The sequence below is a fragment of the Macrobrachium nipponense genome, chromosome 21 (genome assembly GCF_015104395.2).
Source record: "Macrobrachium nipponense isolate FS-2020 chromosome 21, ASM1510439v2, whole genome shotgun sequence".
Taxonomy (NCBI): Eukaryota; Metazoa; Arthropoda; class Malacostraca; order Decapoda; family Palaemonidae; genus Macrobrachium; species Macrobrachium nipponense.
In genome coordinates, this window is record NC_087212.1 from 33,293,620 (window position 1) to 33,318,658 (window position 25,039).

At 35.0% G+C, this 25,039-nt stretch overlaps 1 protein-coding gene across 1 annotated transcript in view; it reads right to left on the bottom strand.

Annotated features, from left to right (window-relative positions):
- The window catches only part of LOC135197905 (transient receptor potential cation channel subfamily M member-like 2), a 120,965-nt gene that overhangs the window by 54,499 nt on the left and 41,427 nt on the right, over positions 1 to 25,039 (bottom strand). Inside the window, 1 exon segment of the mRNA XM_064225128.1 lies at positions 22,733 to 22,852. Within this exon segment, the coding sequence (XP_064081198.1) occupies positions 22,733 to 22,852 (120 nt within the window).

Here is a 25,039-nt window from a genome sequence, read left to right on the forward strand (position 1 = left end):
GTCTATTATTATTCACCTGTGGATATGTGATATATATACACATATACACACACACACACACACACATATATAATATATATATATATATATATATATATATATATATATATATATATATGATATATATATAGATATAGAGAGAGAGAGAGAGAGAGAGAGAGAGAGAGAGAGAGAGAGAGAGAGATATATATATATATATATAGAGAGAGAGAGAGAGAGAGAGAGAGAGAGAGAGAGAGAGAGAGAGAGAGAGAGAGATAGATATAGATATAGATATAGATATATAATATATATATATATATATATATATATATATATATTATATATATATATATATATATATCTATATCTCTCTCTCTCTCTCTCAAATAGTTGAGGATGAAGAAGAAGAGAGAGGAAGAAGAAGAAGAAAAAGAACAAGAGGAAAACGGAAGAGAAGTAAACAAAATGAAATAAGACAGAAAAAAATAAGGAAAACAAACAAAAAAGAACAAGATAAAAAGTATGGATGCAGAGATACTCATTGATACTACATATGAGGCAATAAAGCAGCATACCTACGAAGAAATAAATTACGATATGACAACAGAAAAGCAAATCCCGAAGAGGCTCTACCCAGATCTATACAATGACGGGAAAGAGGAAAAAATAGACAAGAAAGACAAAATCTGCAACCTTTTGAAAAGAGGGAATTGCAGATTTGGAGAAAGATGTTACTACAAACATCCTAAGATATGTCAAAACTATGAAATATATGGTAAATGTGATACTTAGATGGATATGGGGATGATTGCAGAGATCTGCATCCAAAAATATGTAAAAACCTAAAAGAAGGAAAAGGATGTAAGTTCGACAAAAAATGCAAATATATGCACCCTGTAGCCATGAATCATAATCAAATAAATAACCAACCAAGTAATAAAATCCAAAATAAGAAAGAAACAAATAAAGAGATGAAATCAAGAATATCAGGTAAAAGAGAAAAGCAAACCACCAATGAGATATGCAGAGGTGTCAGCAAAAAATTTCAAAGCATCAGCTCCGAAATTCTACTCAAGAGATAATAACTGTATTTATTATGCAAGAGGATATTGCAGAAACGGAGAAAATTGCAGATTCAGACACAAAATGAATAATTATGATGAAGGAAGATCAATATTATGGAAAAGTTGGATTTTTTAATGTCAGGAATTTCGGAAATGAAAAAAAGAAAAACATACCAGAACAGGAAAGAGACATGGGGAAAATATCCTTAATTACTTCCAGTATTAAAATGACGGAGGACAAAACACGCAAACCATCATAGTGATGAATGCGCAGGGTTAGTTACGAGTAACTCAAAAAGAAAAATAGAGTACTTAGAAGAACTAACCCAAAATGCCAAAAAAAAGAAAATAGATATAATGAATAATAAGTGAAACTGGTATTCCCAAGAGACTGGGAATGATGATCAAATAAAAGGGTTCCAAACTTATAGATCAGATAGAAAAAATAGGAATCAAGGGGGAACCGCAATATATGGGAAAGACAAAAAACAAGGAAAAATATATGAGAAAATATAGTAACTCAGAATGTGAACTAATAGCGGTAGAATTTGAATCTGAAAAATTGATGAACATAGTAATATATAGACTCCTAATACTAAAGAGTTTGACTTAATAATTGAAAAATTGGATGATATATGTAGAAATCACAAGGACTGGACTATTCTCCTATATGGTGACTTCAACTTTCCTTTCGTAGAATGGAAAGAACGAATAGGAGATTGTGGTTGTACTTATACATATAAAAAAGAGAGTAATAGTAGTGCAGAAGATAAGGAGGCAATTTGAAAAGCTATTAGATATGCTACTAGAATACAACATTCAACAAATAAATCACCTGCCAACAAGAAAGGAAAATACTTTAGACCTAGTATTTGTGAACGAGATGAATTATGTTAAAGAAATAATAGTTTATAATGCGAGTATTTCAGACCATAATGTCATAGAATTAACAGTTCATTCCAAAGCAAGTGAAAATAGAGATAAGCAAGAAATGAAAAAGTGGGAAGGATATGGAAAATACAACTTCTACAGTAAAAATATAAAATGGTCAGAAATTAATGAAGAATTCAACCAGATTGGGATAACATTTTCGTAAGTGATGACATAAGGGTAAATACGGAGATATTATATAAAATATTGGAGAAAATAGTGGAAAAATATATACCGAAGAAGAAAAGTAAACATCATTCATGCATACCAAGAGACAGAAGGATCTTGTTCCAGAAAATCAGAAAGTGGAAAAAAGGTCTTGCAAAAGAAAAAAATGCATGGAAAGTTATAGAACTAAAAAGTAAGATAGAAAATGCAGAACAAAAAATTATACAATCAAAAGAAAATGAAAAACGGGACTTGGAAGAAAAAACCCTATTAAATATCAAGCAAAACCCCAAACTATTATACTCATATGCGAAGAAGATGAATAAAAGAAGAATAGAAATAGGCCCTCTGAGAATTGAAGGGAGATTAACGAATGAAAAAAAGGAAAATTTGCAAACATACTGGCAGAACGATATAAGAGAGAATTCACCCCTAGAATAGATAATGAAGATAATGATATAGAAGTAAGGGATGAAAATAGTGAATATTTAGCTGACATAGATATTAATGAAGGCTGATATTGTGCAGGCTATTAATGAAATTAAAAATGGAGCTGCTGCAGGGCCTGATGGAATTCCTGCTATTTTGTTAAAGAAAGTAGTTCATTCTATCGCAAAGCCACTTGCAATATTATTAAGACAAAGTGTAGATACAGGCAAGATTTATGATGAGCACAAATTAGCATATATTACCCCTACTTTCAAAAGTGGATCAAGACTAGAGGCAAGTAATTATAGGCCTGTGAGTCTAACATCACATTATGAAAGTGTATGAAAGGGTAATGAAGAAAAATATTATGAAACATTTAATAAAAAATAATTTGTTTAATAAAGGCACAAATGGTTTCGTACCCGGAAAAAGTACACAAACCCAACTGTTAGTCCACCGTGAGAACATATTCAAAAATATGAAAAGCGGAAATGAAAACAGATGTGGTTTATTTAGACTTTGCAAAAGCTTTTGATAAAGTAGACCATATATATTAGCGAAGAAATTAGAAAACACAATATCGTGGATAAAGTAGGAAGATGGTTAAAAGAATTTTTACACAACAGAAAACAGATAGTTATTGCAAACGACGAGAAAATCGGATGAAGCCAAGTAATATCCGGTGTGCCGCAAGGTACGGTGTAGCTACAATACTGTTTGTTATTATGATGAAGACATAGACAATAATGTTAAGGATTCGGTAGTGAGTAGTTTCGCAGGATGACACAAGAATAAGTAGAGAAATTACTTGTGATGAAGATAGGAACGCTCTACAAAGAGACCTTAACAAAGTATATGATTGGGCAGAGGTAAATAGGATGGTATTTAACTCTGATAAATTTGAATCAATAAATTATGGAGACAGAGAAAGAAAGCTATATGCATATAAGGGACCTAATAATGACCATCACAAATAAAGAAGCAGTTAAAGACCTTGATGTGATGATGAATAGGAACATGTTATGCAATGATCAAATAGCAACTCTGTTGGCAAAATGTAAAGCAAAAATGGGAATGTTGTTACGGCACTTCAAAACAAGAAAAGCTGAACACATGATTATGCTTTATAAAACATATGTTCGTAGTCCACTTGAATATTGCAATATGATATGGTACCCACACTATCAAAAGGATATTGCACAAATAGAGAGTGTACAAAGGTCCTTTACAGCTAGAATAGAAGAAGTTAAGGACCTAGACTACTGGGAAAGACTACAATTCTTAAAATTATATAGTCTAGAGGGAAAGGTTAGAAGAGAACGCTACATGATAATTCAGGCATGGAAACAGATAGAAGGAATAGCAGAAAATATCATGGAACTAAAAATATCAGAAAGAGCAAGCAGAGGTAGATTAATAGTGCCCAAAACTATACCAGGAAAAATAAGGAAAGCACACAGGACATTAATCCACTACGCACCAGCATCGATAATGCAGCGTCTATTCAATGCGTTGCCAGCTCATCTGAGGAATATATTAGGAGTGAGCGTAGATGTGTTTAAGAATAAGCTCGACAAATATCTAAACTGCATCCCAGACCATCCAAGATTGGAAGATGCAAAATATACCGGAAGATGTACTAGCAACTCTCTGGTAGACATTAGAGGTGCCTCACACTGAGGGACCTGGGGCAACCCGAACAAGATGTAAGGTCTTAAGGTAAGGTCCTCCTCTCTCTCTCTCTCTCTCTCTCTCTCTATATATATATATATATATATATATATATATATAGAGAGAGAGAGAGAGAGAGATGAGAGAGAGAGAGAGAGAGAGATAGATAGATATAGATATAGATATAGATATAGATATATATATATATATATATATATATATATATATATATATATATCTATATATCTCTCTCTCTCTCTCTCTCCGGCGTCAATGACCTTCGATGTCAGGATGCCAGAGAACTAACAATCATCTGTTTATCTCTCTCTCTCTACTCTCTCTCTCGTCTCTCTCTTCTCTCTCTCTCATCTCTCTCTCTATATATATATATATATATATATATATATATATATATATATATATATATATATATATATATATATATATATATATATATATCACATTACCGTGATTCATATACATACATCGAGCTACAAATGTCCTTTAATATCTAATTCGCTCCACCTTGCAATCAATATATTTTCATATACAGTGGTACCTTAAGATATGAAATTAAACTGTTCCGAGGCGGCCTTCGTATCATGAGCTTTTCGTATCTTGGACCACATTTTACATGTAAAATGGCTAATCTATTCCAAGCCCTCCAAAAACACCCAAGTAAATTTCATAATAAAGCTAAATTGACCTATAAACAATGAAATACTACAACAATTTGGACCATTCAATACCTAACTTAATACGTACTGCTAATATACCTGTAAATAAAGTGTATTAGTGTACATGGTATACAAGAAATACTGTACATACATACGTACGTATGTAGTAAAATGTGGAAGCTTACCTTTCGAGTGAGGTTATCTCCAAAAGTGGCAACAGAGGAGGAGGACAAACGGCAGATACGTACGTACACTTAACTTAACGAAACACATAAAAAAATGTAAGGAAAACATAAACTAAACTTTACGAAACACATTAACAAAACTGTAACACTTAACCTTACAAAAAACTAAAATTAGAAAAAAAAAAAATAATTTTTACATTTGTTTTTTTACTTTTTTTATACTTTACGGTTTTTTTTTTTTTTTTTTTTTTTTTTTTTTTTTTTTTTTTTTTTTTTTTTTTTTTTTTACAAAATTTCAACTTCTTCACCACTTTCAAATTTCTGTTTTTTAGTATCACTTGGTTCTTCTTTTTTGCTTACTACTCCTACTAAAGGCCTCTTTAAAAAATAACTATCCAAGGAAGATTGCTTCTGCCTACTTTTGACAATGTTCCTGAAACGACTCAGGCAAACGTCATCGAACTGTGCAAGCATACGACCTGTGTAAGCCTTTTCGGGGAGTCTCTTTTCTACGAATGATTGCACCTTATGAAAAGCAGCTAGAGCATCCTTAATTTCTGCCGTTGTCATAGAGTCTTCATCCTCCTCCTCGCCGCTGCTAGAGAACTCCTCTTGAACAACGTTATGTTGCATGGCCTCCAACGTTATCAGGTCATCCGTCGTAAGCTCCTCTTGGTGCTCCTCGAGAAGGTCATTAATGTCGTCCTCATCGACGACCAGCCCCATGGACTTGCCGAGTGCAACGATCTCGTCAAGATCTGGTTGCGAAACAGTTTCCGGATCGTCAACTGTTTCTGAATCTGCAGCACCAGCTTCACCCACGTCGAATCCCTCGAAGTCTTGGGCGGATACGGCATCAGGCCAGAGTTTCCTCCACGAGGAATTCAAGGTTCGCCTCGAAACCTCCTGCCAAGCTTGGTCAATGAGTCGGATGCATATTACAATATCGAAATGCTCCTTCCCAAATTCACGCAAGGTGAGGTTTGTGGTATCGGTGATGTCGAAACATCTCTTGAAAAGATGTTTCGTATACAGCTTCTTGAAGTTCAATATCACTTGCTGGTCCATGGGCTGGAGGAGAGGGGTGGTGTTAGGCAGATGATAAAGAACCTTGATGAAGGAATACTCCACTAGGATATCTTCCTCAAGGCCAGGAGGGTGAGCAGGGGCATTGTCCAACACCAGCAGGCATTTCAGAGGGAGGCACTTCTCCTTAAGCATTTTGTGGGCCTTGAAGGCTCGAGGAGTCTCGGAATGATAAACAAGTAGGGGCTTCACCTTGCAATCCCCACTGGCGTTCGAACAAAGTGCGTGCGTAAGCCTGTCTTTCATAGGCTTATGTCCGGGTAGCTTCTTCTCTTCCTCCGTGATGTACGTCTGACGAGGCATTTTTTTTCCAAAAAAGGCCAGTCTCATCACAGTTGAAGACTTGCTGAGAACTGTAGCCTTCCTTGATCATCATCTCGTTGAACATCTTTTTAAAGGCTTCAGCCGCTTTCGTGTCCGAGCTGGCCACCTTCCCCATGCCGCACCACCGAATGGATGCCAGTCCGTTTACGGAATTTCTCGAACCACCCATGCGAAGCCTTGAAGTCTGGGGTTGGCGTTGATGTCCCTTCTCCTCCGTCGTCTTCGGCCTGGGCAATCAAATCGCCGAAAATAGCGCTGGCCTTGTGGCAGATTGCCGTCTCCGTTATCGTATCACCAGCGATTTCTTTGTCTTTTATCCAGACAAGAAGACGACTTTCCATTTCATCGTGCACGTGGGTCCTATTGCTGGACAAAATAGTGACGCCCTTGGAAGGTGTAGCTGCTTTGATGGCATCCTTCTGCTCAAGGATGGTGCCTATTGTCCACGGATTTTGGCCGTATTCCTTGGCGATCACACTCAATCACATACCAGCGTCATACTTCTTGATAATCTCCATCTTCGTATCCAAAGAGAGCATCCTCTTCTTTCCGTGAATTTTAAGTTTCATGGGACCCATGACTACATATATACTGTACATAATTATGTTATGTATTATGTATACATATGTAGTAAAGTTCTCACACAACACGATAAAGTATACTACAAAGAAATCACTAATGAATTTACGTTAATAAACGAAATCGTTAGAACTAATGAATACCGCATGCATACGAAACGATGCTGCTACCGAGTGGCCGAAAAAGCACGCCGATACGTAGATGCATCATGGGAGGGACGCTGACCAATAAGAGAGAGGGATCTCATGGCGGTGACTAGCATTAGGAATCAATGGGAGAGCAGGAGGATGGTGGCGAGTCTACTCAGTTGGCGGCGCGCGAGTTTCAAAATTGTTATCGGTGGTCCGGGCGAATCTCGGACTTTACGGCAACAACCTTTCGTATCTTGAACAATTTTCGTATGTAGAGCCGTAAAATTTTTCGTATTTGCTTTCATATCTCGAGTTTTTCGTAAGTTGAGCCTTTCGTATCTTGAGGTACCACTGTATGCTTAATCGAAGGGGAATTTTTCAGGCTATAAGAAAATTGTCGGCTCCCGGGCACGAACCCTCGAAACCAAACAAATCCAGGACGACAGTGAAGCTTTTACCCACACCACCACCGCAAGAGGCTATAAGTTTGTGCCGTCTTTCACCCTCAAATACCTGTTGCGCTCAGGTATTCGTTGTTTGCTGTCTCCAAACAACGAATACCTGAGCGCGACAGGTATTTGAGGGTGAAAGGCGGCATAAACTTGTAGTCTCTTGCGGTGGTGGTGTGGGCTAAAGCTTCACTGTCGTCCTGGATTTGTTTGGTTTTGAGGGTTTGCGCTCGGAAGCCGACAATTCTCTTATCGCCTAAAAAATTCCCCTTCGGTTAAGCATATATGAGAAATATATTAATTCTGAGGTAGAGCAAATTAGATATTAAAGAACATTTGTAGCTCAATGTATAATATATATATATATATATATATATATATTATATATATATTATATATATATATATATATATATATATATAATATTATATATAATATTATAATCTATATATATATATATATATATATATAGATATATTAATAATACAAATATATAATATTAATATTACATAATATATATACTATATATATATATATATTTATATATATATATATATATATATATATAATATAATATACACATAAATATAATATATATAAAATAATTTTATATATCTATATATAACATATAGATATATATAATATACAATAAAATATAATATAAACAATAATATATATATATATATTAATATTATAATTATATAATATATTATATAGTATACATATATATATACAGTAGAGCCCCGCCTCACGACCGTATTAGAACTCGACATAATCGGATTTCGCCACTAAATTTCCGATAAACTTTGTATTGGTGTTCATACAAAAAACCAGATTTCGACCCCCAGATCATATGATGTTTGTAAACAAAACTGTTTCAGCCAGTCGCCGCTAGTTGCCGTCATCCAGTGTTACCAAATGTAGCATAATTTCATGTATTTTACCATAATTTGACTCAAGAATTGGAGCTTAGCATAAATTCTATCATACTTAGGATTCCAGTACAATTTTAGAATGTATTTTCACTAAAATTTTAAATAAAATGCAGAAAATTCCTCAATTTCATACACAGCCATAGTTAATATATGTATCTTCCTTGTGAAATTGCCTCAAAAGCAGCACTAACAAATGAGTTGATTAATAAGTTTGAACCCAACTAAGGAATGTTAAATTCTGCGAATATAAATACCCACAGTGGCATGACAAATGATCAGTAAAGTGTGAATAATGTTTTTTCCTCATGGGTAAAGTTGATTTTTTTCCTTTTTTAAGTTTTATTTTTTTAAGTTATCAAATTTTAATTGTCTAAAGTGATTTTCAAAGAATTTTCAAGTATTTATTAATTGCGTATGTGATCTGTTAAAGAAAAATGGTGGTTCAGTGGCATGACAATGATCAGTAATAAGTATGTAAATTTTTCTTCTTGAGTAGAGATTGGTTTGTTTGTTTTCCTTTTTTAGTTTTAATTTTTTAGTTGATATCAAAATTTTATATTTGAAGTAATTTTCACACATTTTTCAAGTAGTATTTATTATTTGTGTAAGTGACCCATTATAGGAAATAGTGTCTCAGTTGCATGATAATGATGCAGTAATAATTAAAATTTGTGTTTTTCTTCATGAGTAGACTTATTTGTTTTCCTTTTTTAGTTTTAATTTATTAGTAGAGATATCAAAATGTTGAATAACTTCCGAAGTGATCTTCACACATTTTTCAAATCGTATACTAGCAATTGCATATGTGATCTGTTAAAGAAAAATGGTGCTTTATTTCGAGTTTGCTAACATGTAAAGATCATCAAATAAATAGTTATACTACTGCAATTCGTCATTTGTAACATTTCACCTAATATACAAATGTTTTAAATTTCCATTACATTGTTGTTTTAGTTCAAATGTATTAGAAAAATGAGATATTGATAGATAAATTGCATAATTCTGGCATAAAATTGCACCACATTTGGCATATATTCTTGCTATTTAGCGAACATCTGACTTGGACCGACTAGCATAATTTAGCAAAACTTGTTGGTAACACTGGTAACGCCACTCTCAGCGTAGTTTCAACTCTGCAGCTACTGTTAACAAACAGTGAAACACGTATCTCGCACACCTTGTGCGCATTTCGTTTGCTTTTTCGGCGGTATTTACTGTATACGCAGTTACCTCTTTATTCATGATAGGTTCCAAGACAGCCACTTCACACAAGGAGAAGAGGAAAAGTGTTTGCATGGCATCTCACGTTTTCCTTCTTCAAAATTTTACCTCCATTCTCAACTCCAAAATAAACCTTAAGTTTCGTCTATCCTCTCCTCTATAAGACACATGAGGCGTGCATTTCAGTAGCAAATGCAATACGTATTTAAGTGTTAGGTTTGGAGTGAAGGCAATGTTACGTACGTAGGTTACATGTGCGGTTTGGTAGCGAATGCAATCTTTGAGCTTTGTTAAGCTTGCCGGTAAATAAGATATTCGCCATAGCTTAAATCAGAGAAGCCACAATTTTATATATATGCGTAGTAATTAAGACAATTCTTTTATGCCTACTGTAATACATCAATGTTTACGTGTGAGATTTGGTAGTGAAAACACTGTTACATGCATAACATGTGCGGTTCGGTAGCAACGCAATCTAAGCTTTTTAAGGTTGCCGGTAAAGAAGAGGTTAGCCTTAGCTTAACTCAGAAGCCACTATGGTATACAGTAATTATAGAAATCAAGTCGATTCTTTTATGTCTACTGTAAAAATACATCAATGTTTACGTCCAAGATTGTAGTGAAACCACTGTTACCTACGTAACGTGTGCGGTTCGGTAGCAACGCAATCTTTAAGCTTTATTAACCCTTTAACGCCGATTGGACGTATTAAACGTCAATATAAATTGTCTGTTGGGTGCCGATTGGACGTATCATATGTCGATATAAAACAGTTTTTTTTAAATTCGCGGAAAAATACTTATAGGCCTACCAGGCAAAAACTTTTGAATCACGCACCTTGGGGGATGCCGGGAGTTCACGGATCAAGCTGTTGTTTTGTTTACCAGCGTGACCCAGGTGCGCATGCACGAAATCCCTCCTCACATCAGCCAGCATCAGCGACGCGTCGTCCGAGAGCGATCTTTTGCCGCAATCGTGTTTGCCGAACTTGTGTGAGAGTTTGAGTATTTGTGGTGGTACAAGATGTACATAGAGATGTCTCAACGATGTATGGAGCACGAAAGCCACGTTTTACCCGTTGGGAGGGATTGTGTGAGACATATTTTGGACTTGGATGCTGGCGAGGGACCAAGTACCCAAGATGACCTCGCGCCTCAACGCCGTTCCATGCAGCCTCATGTGGACAAAATTGTTCAAGGACCACAACGTGTGTCTCGTGTCCCTTTAGTAACCCCTAGGAAGCATCCGGGTGTCCTTAGGGGCATTTGTAGGCATTTGGGAGGCCTCGAACCAAAGAACATTGACGTCTACTTATTAGAGCTCGATCAGGAGCATGTCGCAAGTCCTCATTTTGATGGCGGTTGGTCATCTAGTGACGAGGGCATCACTCCCGATGTTAGGGATGATGAATATTTGCCCCCAATGTCCATTCGAGGGTCACATCCCAAAAGTGAGCTCGAATTTAGTGGTTTTAGTGCGTATCAGGGGGAATCTGAGGAGGAGGAGGAGATATCGTCGTCTAGTTTTGTCGCCGATGACGACACAGAAAGCGAGGGCCTAAGTGAGGGAGATGGGACAGTGGGGGGGGGTTTCGAGTGCAAAACCGTGCCCGAGCACGCGGGCACGTAGATGGTCGGAGCGTCGCGCCAGCCAAGGTGAAGGTCAGTTGTCCGAGAGCGACGAGGAGTGGTCGGAGTACCCCACCCCACCTAACATGCACTCATTCACGGCAGCAGCCTGGGCTCACCGTACCTGTTCCTCTCACTGCTCTGGGGTTCATTCAGCTGTTCCTTACTCGGGAATTGCTGGAATACCTGGTAGCAGAGACGGCGGACTACGCTCGGTACTGCCGTGACGAACTACGGACGACATTGTCATATCGCTGGCGGGGCTGCAACCTCACCAACTTGGCCCATTTTTTGGGGCTCCACATTTATTTTGGTATGATGCCTGCTGCCGACGTCAGGCAATATTGGAGGCAGAATTTTTTACTAAGTACGCCCAATGTGCCTGGCGTTATGCCCCATGATAGTTTCCTGGCATTGGACAGGTATTTCAATGCCTTCAACCGAAGGGCCATACCCCGGAATAACCCCGATCGCCTCATCTTAGTCCGCCCAGTGTTGGAGGACATTCGTGAACGGTGCAAAATTCTCGTGGTTCCTGGATAGAACCTTTCTTTGGATGAGGGGATGATGCCTTACAAAGGATGTCTTAGCATTAAAGTGTATAACCCCAAGAAGCCGAAGAAATATGGAGTGAAACTTTTTTTAATTACGGAGTCCAACACTGGATACGTCGTGGACTTCTCGGTGTATTCCGGGGTCTTCTCCACGCTGCGTGACACTGTGTTCAGTCTTGTGGATCGTTTCTGTAAATAGGGATACCACCTGTTTATGGATAATTATTATAACACGGTATCCCTGGCCCAGGAACTGTATGAAGCAGGTGTGCACGTCAGTGGTACCCTTCGTTTGGTGCGTGGGGCCCCGAATGTCCTCAAGAGGTTCGCTAGCCATCCGCAACATCTGGCAAGAGGAGAGACAGAGTGGCAGCGGAAGGGAGCTGTCTTCATCATCTGTTGGAAGGGGGTCCGACTCCTCCCCATGATTACGAGGAGTCATGAACCCATCCAAGAGGAGATTGTGCAGCGGAAGAAGACATGTCAGCAGGGCTGAGTTATTTATGAGGAGTTTCGTGTCGAGCGGCCTACCGTCATTGGGCACTACAATAGGCACATGGGAGGAGTTGATCTCTTTGATCAACTCATCCAGTATTATCCCTTTGCCAGGAGAACCAGGAGGTGGACACAAAAGCTCCTCAAATACATTCTTCAGTTGGCCTTCCAGAATGCCTACATCCTCTACTGTGGGTACTGTAATCCCGATCTCCAGAGGTTGTCCCACATCCAGTTTCTCGAGGTAGCCAGGAATGCCCTCATCCACTTTAATCCCGATAAGTGGCCTTCCATCACTGGCCCCCTGCCCCAAGCTGCAGATCTGCCCCTAGAGGAAAAGGCAGATATTAGGAGGGCCAACTTCTGTCGTCCTGCATCTACTGCTGCTGCTGCCAGCCGCTGCCCCCCTGCTGTCCGACCGCCCTGGCTCCCGACGCCCCCTGCTGCCGACGCCCGCCTGCTTGCCGACGCCCCTGCTGCCGACGCCCCTGCTGCCACCGCCCCTGCTGCCGCCGCCCCTACTGCCGCCCCCGCTCAGATGACTTCTCGTCGGCTAGCGGACCCGGTATGTCAGCTGCAGCTTGGGGATCACACACTGGAGCTCCTACAAGGGCGCAGGCAGAAATGGTGCCGGGTGTGCCATATGAATGGCAGAAGGAGAGACACCCGGTTCTTCTGTCGCACCTGCAAAATAGCTCTTTGCAGGTTCGGAGAGTGTGACCGCAAATACCACAATGCGGTCTTTTATTGGAGTGCGCCTGACGTACTGACAGAGGAGGGCACACGGGGCCGCCGAAGGGCGGCGGCCCATCGGCAGTAAGGGCGCACGTCTCCCTCCTCCACCTGTACCTCGTCATGTCGAGAGGCAAAAAATGCAAGACTCTTCAATGGAGTAGGGAGAAAACAAGAATAGTACGAAGAGTCAGGATTACGAGTGAGTATTCTGCATTTATTTTATATTTAGTTTTATATTTAATACAAGTTTTTATATATCGTATCTATTGATGTATTTTATATGTTATTTCATTTTATGCAAAAAGAAAAGTTTCACCTGCATTCCTTTTAGTTATGTATTCGTACCAGAATAGAAATATATATATATATATTGGTATTTTTGGGTAAGCAAAAAAATCTAACATTCTAGTAATATTCAATCATTTATATTCCTTTTGAAACAAATTCGAAGTCTCTAGCACAATATTTAGATTTATGGTGAATTTTTGAAAAAAAAACTTTTTCCTTCCCTCCGCACGCGGATTCTCTGCCGCAAATCTCCGAAATGTTTACTTCACATTCTCATAATATTTGCTCCGTTTTATATTAGCCGTTTTATATAGTTTTATATATGAATATGTGTGCAATTTCATGTAAAATACAACAAAAAATAATTGAAGGTTGTAGCTTTTCTCATTTTTGAAATATTTGCATATAAATAACGATAAATAAAAAAATTCGACATTCGGTCAACAACTCGATCGAAATGGTCGAAAATGCAATTGTAAGCTAAAACTCTTACAGTATAGTAATATTTAGTCATTTATCTTCATTTTGAAATAAATTGGAAGTCTGTAGAACAATATTTCGATTTATGGTGCATTTTTGAAAAAAAAAAATTTACGTCGACGCGTTACAAATTCATGCATCATTTTGTGATATTTTCTCTGTGTTGCTTTGATCGTTTTACAATGTGTTATGTACCAAAATGATCGCAATTTAGTGTACAATACAACGAAAAAATTAACTCATCAGCTTTAACCGTTTTGCTCACAGCGTGATTTGTATACAAATATATATGAAATTTTTTTGCGCTGTCATATATCCCAATATTTATATATGATAATGATATTTTTTTCATTTCATATGGTTGCATACTAAACTTCAGGCAATGACAAAAAAATAAGCCAAAAATGAACTCTTAATCTTGAAAACTAAGTGTGCTGTGATTTAAAAAAAAAAAAAACATTTTTTCCCCTTCGGCGCTCACTCCCGAACCCCGCCATCATACGGGAGACGATTTTTAATATACCGCTTCGGCGTTTAAGGGTTAAGCTTGCTGGTAAAGAAGAGGTTAGCCTTAGCTGAAATCAGTGAAGCCGCTATGGTATACGTAGTAGTTATAGAAATTAAGAGATTCTTTTATGTCTACTGTAAAAATATGTCAATGTTTACGTGTAAGATTTGGTAGTGAAACCACTGTTACATACGTAACGTGTGCGGTGCGGTTCGGTAGCAACGCAATCTTTAAGCTTTATTAATCTTGCTGGTAAAGAAGAGGTTAGCCTTAGTTTAAAATTCAGAGAAGCTGCTATGGTAAACGTAGTAGTTACAAAAATTATGACTTCTTTTATGTCTACTGTAAAAATACTTCAATGTTTACGTGAAATTTGGTAGTGAAACCACGTAACGTGTGTGTGGTTCGGTAGCGAATGCAATCTTTAAGCTTTGTTAAACTTGCTAATGAAGAGAGGTTAGCCTTAGTTTAAATCAGAGAAGCCGCTATAGTATACGTAGTAGTTACAGAAATTATGACTATTCTTTTATGTTTACTATAAAAATATGTCAATGTTTACATACGAGATTTGGTAATGACACCAGTTTACATATGTAACGTGTGCATGGTAATGAATGCAATCTGTATGCTTAGTTTGTAAGCGTCCTCGTAAAGAGGTTAGCCTGATATTAAACTCAAGAGATGCTGGTACGTAATGTAATGGTATAGATTCTTTTACTTATACGTGTATATATTTACCATGTACCATAATTATTTTTCTTAGTCCAATAACCTTGAAACCAACCCTGATATTAGACAAAAATTTACCGTCATAGAAGACGCTCCTGTTTTATAAGGATATTATATGGAAACAAAACAGTTAGTAAAACCGTCATATCATAACATTTAACTTAAAGATAGTTTTAAGGTGATTTTGTATACAGTATTACAGTCGACTGTAATACTGAACGTAAACACTTATAGGTTTATATCGACGATATGGTTTGTTTACTACCAGTCCCGCTATTAGCCACCAGGGCTGCGCTATGGTACATCCTTTCATGCCACATCCTGCCGACTTAATGTAGGCAATAATTCGTAAATTCTTGATAATAAATATAAATTGGGTTTAATTTTAAAAGTTAATTAATTCACTGTAATAGTTAGACATCCTTTTCAATGTTTTATGTTAGCAACACGTTTTGTGCTTACCCACTACACTACAATCTACTTGCATAGTTACCTAGGTAGCATATGGCATTCGGTCAACAATCAGATGGATGTAGACCAGTTTTCTTTTATACAGTATATTATACATTTAAAAGTATACATATAAGTTTAATATAATTTATTTAACACTGAACTTAGTTAGCTGTATTTTACATGTAATGTATTGTATAAAAAGGCAAAGGTAGGGTAATAACTGGTGGTCAAGAACGGATTAATCCATTTTCAGTTTCAGTTATTCCCTATGGGAAAACTTGATTCAGATCTCGAAATAATCAAATTTCGAGGCTCCTTTTGGAACGAATTAGCGTCGAGATCCGAGGCTCTACTGTGTGTATATATTATAAATAATACATATAGTATATTATATTATATATATATAGATATATACTATATTTATAATATATATATTATTATATATTTATATTATAATATATTATATTATACTAAATAGTATTTAAAAAACCAATACAATTATATAATATATTTAAACAATATATATGTTATATACATACATATATGTATATACATACAATATGTATCTATCAACACCCCATATACTTAGGTAATATACATACATATCTATGATATTATAACAATACATATACTAAGTTTATATACATACATATATATATACATACATTATATAATAATATACTAATATATATAATAGATAGATAACCATTATAATATATATACGATACATATATATATACATATATCATATATAGATAAATAAATATATAATAATATACAAATATATATATATATATAATACAATTATAATTTATACATATCTATAATATAGATAATTATATATATTACATAATATACATACAAGACATTAATTATATATATATTACATAATATAGATTAATTATTATTACAATATTTAATTATATTACCATTATATATTATATATATACCATATAATATATCATACATACAGACATATATAATATATCTTAGTCAATATATATATATATAATATACTATACTATATTAATATATATATAATACATATAATATATATATATAACATTATATAATTACATATATTAATTATATATTTAATATACAGATATTATATATAATGTATATATACATATATATATATACATAATTATATATTATATATATATATACATATATGTATATATTACATATATATATAACATATATATATACATATATATATATATATATATACATATATATATACTATATATAGATCATATATATTATACATATATTATTATATAATATCTATATATAATATCATATATATATAGACAATAATATTATATATATAATAATATTATATATACATATATTATACATAATATAATATATATACATATTATAATACATAATTATATATCATATAATAATTATATCTATAATAATATATATATTATATATAATATCCTATTTATATATATTTTATATATATTATATATATAATATAGTATATATGTATATATATATTATATAATACAATATACATATAATATATATAATATACATTAATACATATATATATATATAATATAATATATAATTATATAATATATTTATAATATTATAAATAATATATAAATATCTATATATATAATGACTTGGTAAAATGTTCTGTAACAACAGAATTCCATCTAATAAAAGGAGCCCATAAAAACACCAAAATGTAGAGAGAAAAGTACTATATTTCAGAGACTGCTGTCTCTCTCTTCAGGTATATGAATGAGAAAAGTTTACAGAAAAGGTGGTATTTATACCAAGAGATTCGTCCACAAGTAAGCCAATTTAGGTCACCCCCGCTGATAATCTTCCTTTAATCTTCTTAAGCGTTGGTTGAATGAACACTGCGTCGACGATATCTGATATACAAGCCCCTTTTGAGATGTTCATTACCTGCTTCTCTTTTATTAAGGCTGATTCCATCATTTGACTCTTGTACCGGCAGTTGCTGCTATAAATTACACGTGACATATTCCAGTTTATTCTATGGTTATGTTCATTTATATGGTTGAAAATAGCAGAGTTCTGTTGTCCATACCTAACTGACCGTTTGTGTTTGTATTAATCTCTGGGGAAGTGATTTATCTGTAAATCCGATGTAAGATTAGTCACAGTCCTGGCATGGGATCTCATATACCCCAGTCTTTGGGAGATGTCTTTTGTTGGACGTTAATCAGGGATTTGGCTAAGGTATTTGGGTAGGTAAATGCAAAAGGGTTGGATTTCCCAAGGGTGTGAGTTACTCTCTTAATCGTCTCCAGGTGGGGAATTTTTATTTTATTGTTGGATGTGTCTCTGGTCTTGTCTTTAGGGGGTCGGTAGAAAATTACGTTTGCTTTTTTAATTGCTTTCTCAATTATATTGTCAGGATACTTTAAAGATGAAAGTTGCTTGCGAATTAGTTCAAATTCTTTTTCCAGGAAATCTGGGGAACAAATTCGTAAGGCTCTTAAGAATAGGTTGCTAGCTACACCTATCTTGATAGTAATGTCATTATAGCTAAAGTAGTGAATATATGAAAAGTGAGAACGTTGGTTTTTCTGTATATGGTAAATTTGTATTCTGTCGTGTCTCTGATTATTAAAACATCAAGAAAAGGAATTTTGTTGTCTGTTTCCCATCAACTTTAAATTTGATGCTGGGCACTAATGCGTTTAATTTTGAGAGGAATTCATTAAAATTACCCCACATTATTATCCCAAAATGTTAGTATGTCATCCACGTATCTCATCCACAGCATGTTTTTGGGTTTTATTGCATTTATTACTGTAGTTTCAAAGTATTCCATGTACAGATTGGCTAAAATAGGACTTAAAGGACTACCCATACTACACCCGAATTTTTGCTTGTAGAATGATTCCCCGAATGAAAATACGTTATTAGATGCACATAATTCAACTAACTTTATTATTTTGTCAAGCGCCAAAGGGAAATGATCTGAAATAGGGGGATAATTTTTCCCTTAAAAACTGAAGAACGTCCTGTACTGGTACTTTTGTGAATAGGGAGTCTACGTCAAGGCTTAAAAGTTTTATGTTGTGAAGTGGATATGTGCTTCTCTGAATTTGTGACAAAAGTCTTCCGAATGTTTGATGTGACTGGGAGAAAAAGTGCCTAAAAAAGGAGAAAGGAGGCCAGCTAACCATTTAGAAATTTTGTAATTGAAAGCTCCGGCGCATGAAACGATGGGTCTGAATGGAAGATTGTCTTTGTGAGTTTTGGGAAGACCATAAAAGTAGGGTAATTTAGGATTAATTACTTTAAATTTCTCTAATAGTTCAATACTCTTTTTGTCTTGGCCAATTAATCTTACTTTCCGAAAAAATTCTGTGGGAACGTTCTGGAGGGGATTTTTCGTCAGTTTTCGTAAGTATTTGTGTCGCTAAGGAGCTGGTTGATTTTGTCGAGGTAGAAGTCTTTGTCCATTATTACAATTTTGCCGTCTTTGTCGGATCTACTTATTATAACATCTAACTTTTTTAGCGAGTGGATGGCTATCATGAATCTGCGGGGAACAGGATATTTCTTATGAAGGTCAGTTAAAGCATTTAGTAACACTCCTTTTAAACATATCTCCTCACGGCTGTAGTTTTTGTCAGATATGAATTTATCAAAAGCCACTATGAAGTCTAGGTTGTTTTTGCGGTCTGGCATAAGGGCAAAGGATAAGCCTAAATTTAAAACTAAATGTTGATTTACAGTAAGGGGGGTGTTGGATAAGTTTAAAACTTTGTCTTGTTGTTCAAGATTGTTCCATGCGCTATTATCTATTAGGTTATTTAACTTGCGTAAAAGTCTGTTGGAATGAGTCACGCTATTATAGGCAGCAATGTCGGAACAGAATGAAATCAGATACCTGTATATGTGGTCCGTAGTGAGGAGGCGAAGATTAGATTGAGTTCCATATATCAATCTGCGTAGCACGAAGATGTCGTTTCTCGTACTGGTGATTCTTTCTTCCAGGAAAATCTTGTGTGATAGAGGGAAGGGGTTTGATTGCAGAGTCCATCTCCCGAATCCGTACATTTTTGGAAGTACTTTTGTCACAAATTCAGAGAAGCACATATACCACTTCACAACATAAAACTTTTAAGCCTTGACGTAGACTCCCTATTCACAAAAGTACCAGTACAGGACGTTCTTCAGTTTTTAAGGGAAAAATTATCCCCCTATTCAGATCATTTCCCTTTGGCGCTTGACAAAATAATAAAGTTAGTTGAATTATGTGCATCTAATAACGTATTTTCATTCGGAGAATCATTCTACAAGCAAAAATTCGGGTGTAGTATGGGTAGTCCTTTAAGTCCTATTTTAGCCAATCTGTACATGGAATACTTTGAAACTACAGTAATAAATGCAATAAAACCCAAAAACATGCTGTGGATGAGATACGTGGATGACATACTAACATTTTGGGATAATAAGTGGGGTAATTTTAATGAATTCCTCTCAAAATTAAACGCATTAGTGCCCAGCATCAAATTTAAAGTTGAATGGGAAACAGACAACAAAATTCCTTTTCTTGATGTTTTAATAATCAGAGACACGACAGAATACAAATTTACCATATACAGAAAACCAACGTTCTCACTTTCATATATTCACTACTTTAGCTATCATGACATTACTATCAAGATAGGTGTAGCTAGCAACCTATTCTTAAGAGCCTTACGAATTTGTTCCCCAGATTTCCTGGAAAAAGAATTTGAACTAATTCGCAAGCAACTTTCATCTTTAAAGTATTCTGACCATATAATTGAGAAAGCAATTAAAAAAGCAAACGTAATTTTCTACCGACCCCCTAAAGACAAGACCAGAGACACACCCAACAATAAAATAAAAATTCCCCACCTGGAGACGATTAAGAGAGTAACTCACACCCTTGGGAAATCCAACCCTTTTGCATTTACCTACCCAAATACCTTAGCCAAATCCCTGATTAACGTCCAACAAAAGACATCTCCCAAAGACTCTGGGGTATATGAGATCCCATGCCAGGACTGTGACCAATCTTACATCGGATTTACAGGTAAATCACTTCCCCAGAGATTAATATAACACAAACGGTCAGTTAGGTATGGACAACAGAACTCTGCTATTTTCAACCATATAAATGAACATAACCATAGAATAAACTGGAATATGTCACGTGTAATTTATAGCAGCAACTGCCGGTACAAGAGTCAAATGATGGAATCGGCCTTAATAAAAGAGAAGCAGGTAATGAACATCTCAAAAGGGGCTTGGATATCAGATATCGTCGACGCAGTGTTCATTCAACCAACGCTTAAGAAGATTAAAGGAAGATTATCAGCGGGGTGACCTAAATTGGCTTACTTGTGGACGAATCTCTTGGTATAAATACCACCTTTTCTGTAAACTTTTCTCATTCATATACCTGAAGAGAGAGACAGCAGTCTCTGAAATATAGTACTTTTCTCTCTACATTTTGGTGTTTTATGGGCTCCTTTTATTATATATATATATATATATATATATATATATATATATATATATATATATATATATATATATATATATATATATATATATATATATATATATATATATATATATATATATATATATTATATATATATATATATATATATATATATTTTATATATATAATGCATACATATATATATATATATATATATATAATATATATATATATATAGTATATATATATATATATATATATATATATATATATATATATACAATATTATGTTATAATGTGAGTTTTGTAATGCAATTATGGTTTTGGTAATACAATTAATTCCTCTCAGAAACTGTGTATAATGCTATGAAATGTATATTTTTGTGTTCAGATTCCCATGTTTAAAGATAACATGTTTAAGTAGTGTAAAATTTCATTTTGAAACATACGGAAGGCAGAGAGAGGAAAAAGTAGCGTAAGAGGCGCAAAGAGAGACAGCTCTGTTCGAGCAGAAGTTGCTGTTACCCATCCCCTAGAAAATAGACAATTTAAGCTAATTTTTTATCGTCTACTCACTTTGTTCAGAACGCAGCCAAGGGGCCCTATACTCGATATTGCATCAGAATCCTTCGGGAATCTTCCATACAACTGTATCATTTCATGTTTACTTGCAGTAATTAAAGATTCTATTGCTATGAAACTATTTAATATCTCTAATAAATTAACTCTTATCTCTTTCAATTTGCCAAAAGAGGACTTATCGACTCATATGTAGTTAATTGTGAGTTGGAAAATTCCATGACATAAGTGAGATGACATAATGTGTTTTCGTCTCAAACTTGTATGCTCAACTGCACCCATGCCCATATGCATACAGAGATAGAGAGAAGACTTTCATTCGGCCATGCTCTATGGATGAATAGACAAGCGGGCACATAAAAAATTGATTATACACATCATTATAACCAGTAATCAAGTATCTTAGTTTCATGTGAAAGTTTATGAGAAAAATGTGAATTTAGTGCAATATCTGCAAAAGGTAGCCTAACCAGTACGTATGTTACTAAAATAAACAGTAAGAGAAAGAAGCTATATTAATGAGAAATAAATAAATACATGTAACCTCCACTTGAATGGTAAGGTGCTTTTATTTTTAGAGCAGACGTCATGTTTATGATGAGAGAAAGAAAGAGAGAGAGTATGGTGCACTAATAACACTGATAAATGATGCAGTACATAAAAGGAATGATGTAAACATTTTAAAAATGGAGGGAAGTAAAATAAATACCTAAATTAAATATAATATAGTTAATAAATGCATAAAAAATGTTCACATGAACTGTCATCCAAGTCCAAATTTTAAAAAAAAATGTATTTAATTTCCTTTAACACCACAAGAATAAAAATTACTTCTGATGCATCCACAATGTCAACTTACATTATTCATATCCTAAGCAATGAGAAAAACATATGAATGGTACTGCCATAATTTCATATACATATTTGGTATTCAATAACAAAAACCTTTTATAATGTGTATTCCTACCTGAAGTCATCAGAGCCCTTGAACATATTTCTTGATCCATTATCAATGAAGAGGAAGTGAGTATGGTCTCCATTCAAGGACACAGGCTCGTGGGGTGTAGACAGTCCTTGAACTTTGTACCTGAAGTGAATGTGCAAGATTACTCTTTGACATAGGCAAGTCAAGCCACATAGAATTTTTTATGTTACATCACTGTCTAGAAATGCAAAAGAAAAATTAAGACAAAAAATTACCAGAGACAAGTAGGAAAAGATATTTCACTACAAGTTCAGCAACTTTTAAATCTAACAAACTTCCTGTACTATTTCTTTGTCCACTGCCATCCTAGCCATACCAACCTACTTTACAATGTAGATTTGTAGATCTCGGAAACTTTTAAGATCATCAAAATAGTAACAACAAACACCACATGAAAAAACCATTTTTGGAAATCTATGAGAATAGTTTCTAAAATACCCACAGATAAAAGGAAATACATAGTGATATACCACACTACTAGGTGTGTGATGATTACACCGGTAAAACTATTTTCAAGTCCATAAAGGAAGGTGCCCTTCAAAACACAAAAATTAGTTAAAACCCCATACAAAATATAAAGATTACAGTTATATGGATGTTTTCAGTAGTATGGCCAGCACAGCAAACCTACATGGGTCAAATGCTCAACTCATAACTGACATTCTTTTCAAAGATCTTATCCTTGAAACCTTCAATATCCTTGATTTTGTTCTAAGGATCTGTTTAAATAAGACATAATAGATTTGGAGCTCTTGCATCAAGTTCATGATGTACCCTTGGGTTAAATTGATGGAATTAATTATGGAAACTAAAAATGCAAGCAGACCTGAAGTGTATATATACTGCATATGTTTTTTTTAATCCATGTCTCTTCCTTTAGAAGGGGAAGCCATACAGCATTGCCCTTCTGGCTTTCAGCAACTTATTTTTGGATGAGGCTCCAAGCCTCACACACTTCCCCAAGGATGTTCAGTTTATGTGCCAATGACAATATTTCTTTCCTTCATTGGTTATGTGTGTGAAACTCATTCATAACACTGATTTTTTCCCATCTTAAAACTTTTAAATCTTTAGATAACTAATCGGCTTAAAGTCTTGAAACCTTTGCAGAATGCAAGTAAAGTGTTTAGAGAGTTTTTTAACTTTTATGATACCCTGTTGGTAATCGATAAGGAAACAGTGTTTTTCATTAAAAGAAAACCTATAAGTCATTATCACCAGTGCCTTACAACATTTTAAACATTTTATATAAATTGCAAGGAAAGTTCATACAATACTAACATGCATCAAGCCAAACTTGAGCGTTTTTGCAGCCAAGATGGTTTTGCCTAGACTTTACAGTGTGAAGGTCATAAGGTGAAGACCAAATCATGGCTTGATATCAAGTATCTTCTGAAAATTTGTCTATAATGCCAAGGACTGGGGCACTTTTGCACTTTAAGCCATTCAGTGCTGAAGCAAGAAGTTGAAGTGATTGAACAGGAAGAAGAAGAAAGAAAGAATGAATGACAGTAGTAATGTAAAACAAAAAACTAAAAAATATATGACCTTACTGTTCTTGTGTGCTAGGGACTGGGATGGAAGATTTGGGGGTGTACACAAGTCTATGTACTAAGTCATCAGCAGCTCCTGTTTGGTTCTTTGTGGTCCTGGCTTAAGTGGAGAGTAGTCTTGTACATGCAAAAACCACCTGTGTTTTTTTCAGAGTAGTCTTGTATATGCAAAAACCAACACGTGTTTTTTAAGTGCTTCTTCAAATGGACTACTGAGTCTGTAAAACTTGCATTCATATACCTACTATAAGTCATATCACATTTCCGTGATTCATATACATATATCGAGCTACAATGTCGTTTAATATCTAATTCGCTCTACCTTGGAATTAATATATTTTCCTATATGCTAACGAGGGGAATTTTTTCTCGATAATAGACTTGCTGGACCAGGGCGCGAACCCATGGATCCTTTCAAATCCAGGTAAAAGCTTCACTGACGTTCCTGGATTTGAAAGGATCCATGGGTTCGCGCCCTGGTCCAGGCAAGTCTATTACCAAGAAAAAATTCCCCTTCGGTTAAGCATATATGAAAATATATTAATTCCGAGGTAGAGCGAATTAGATATTAAAGGACATTGTAGCTCTATATATATACCTACTATATAAGTACTATGCTACTCTTTACACTTTTTATAAATCTGTTTAGTCAAAGAAAGTTCAAGTTCAACTCAACATAACATGATAAAGTGTCTAACTTTATAAACATTACAGAACATAAACATCTGATCCCTGA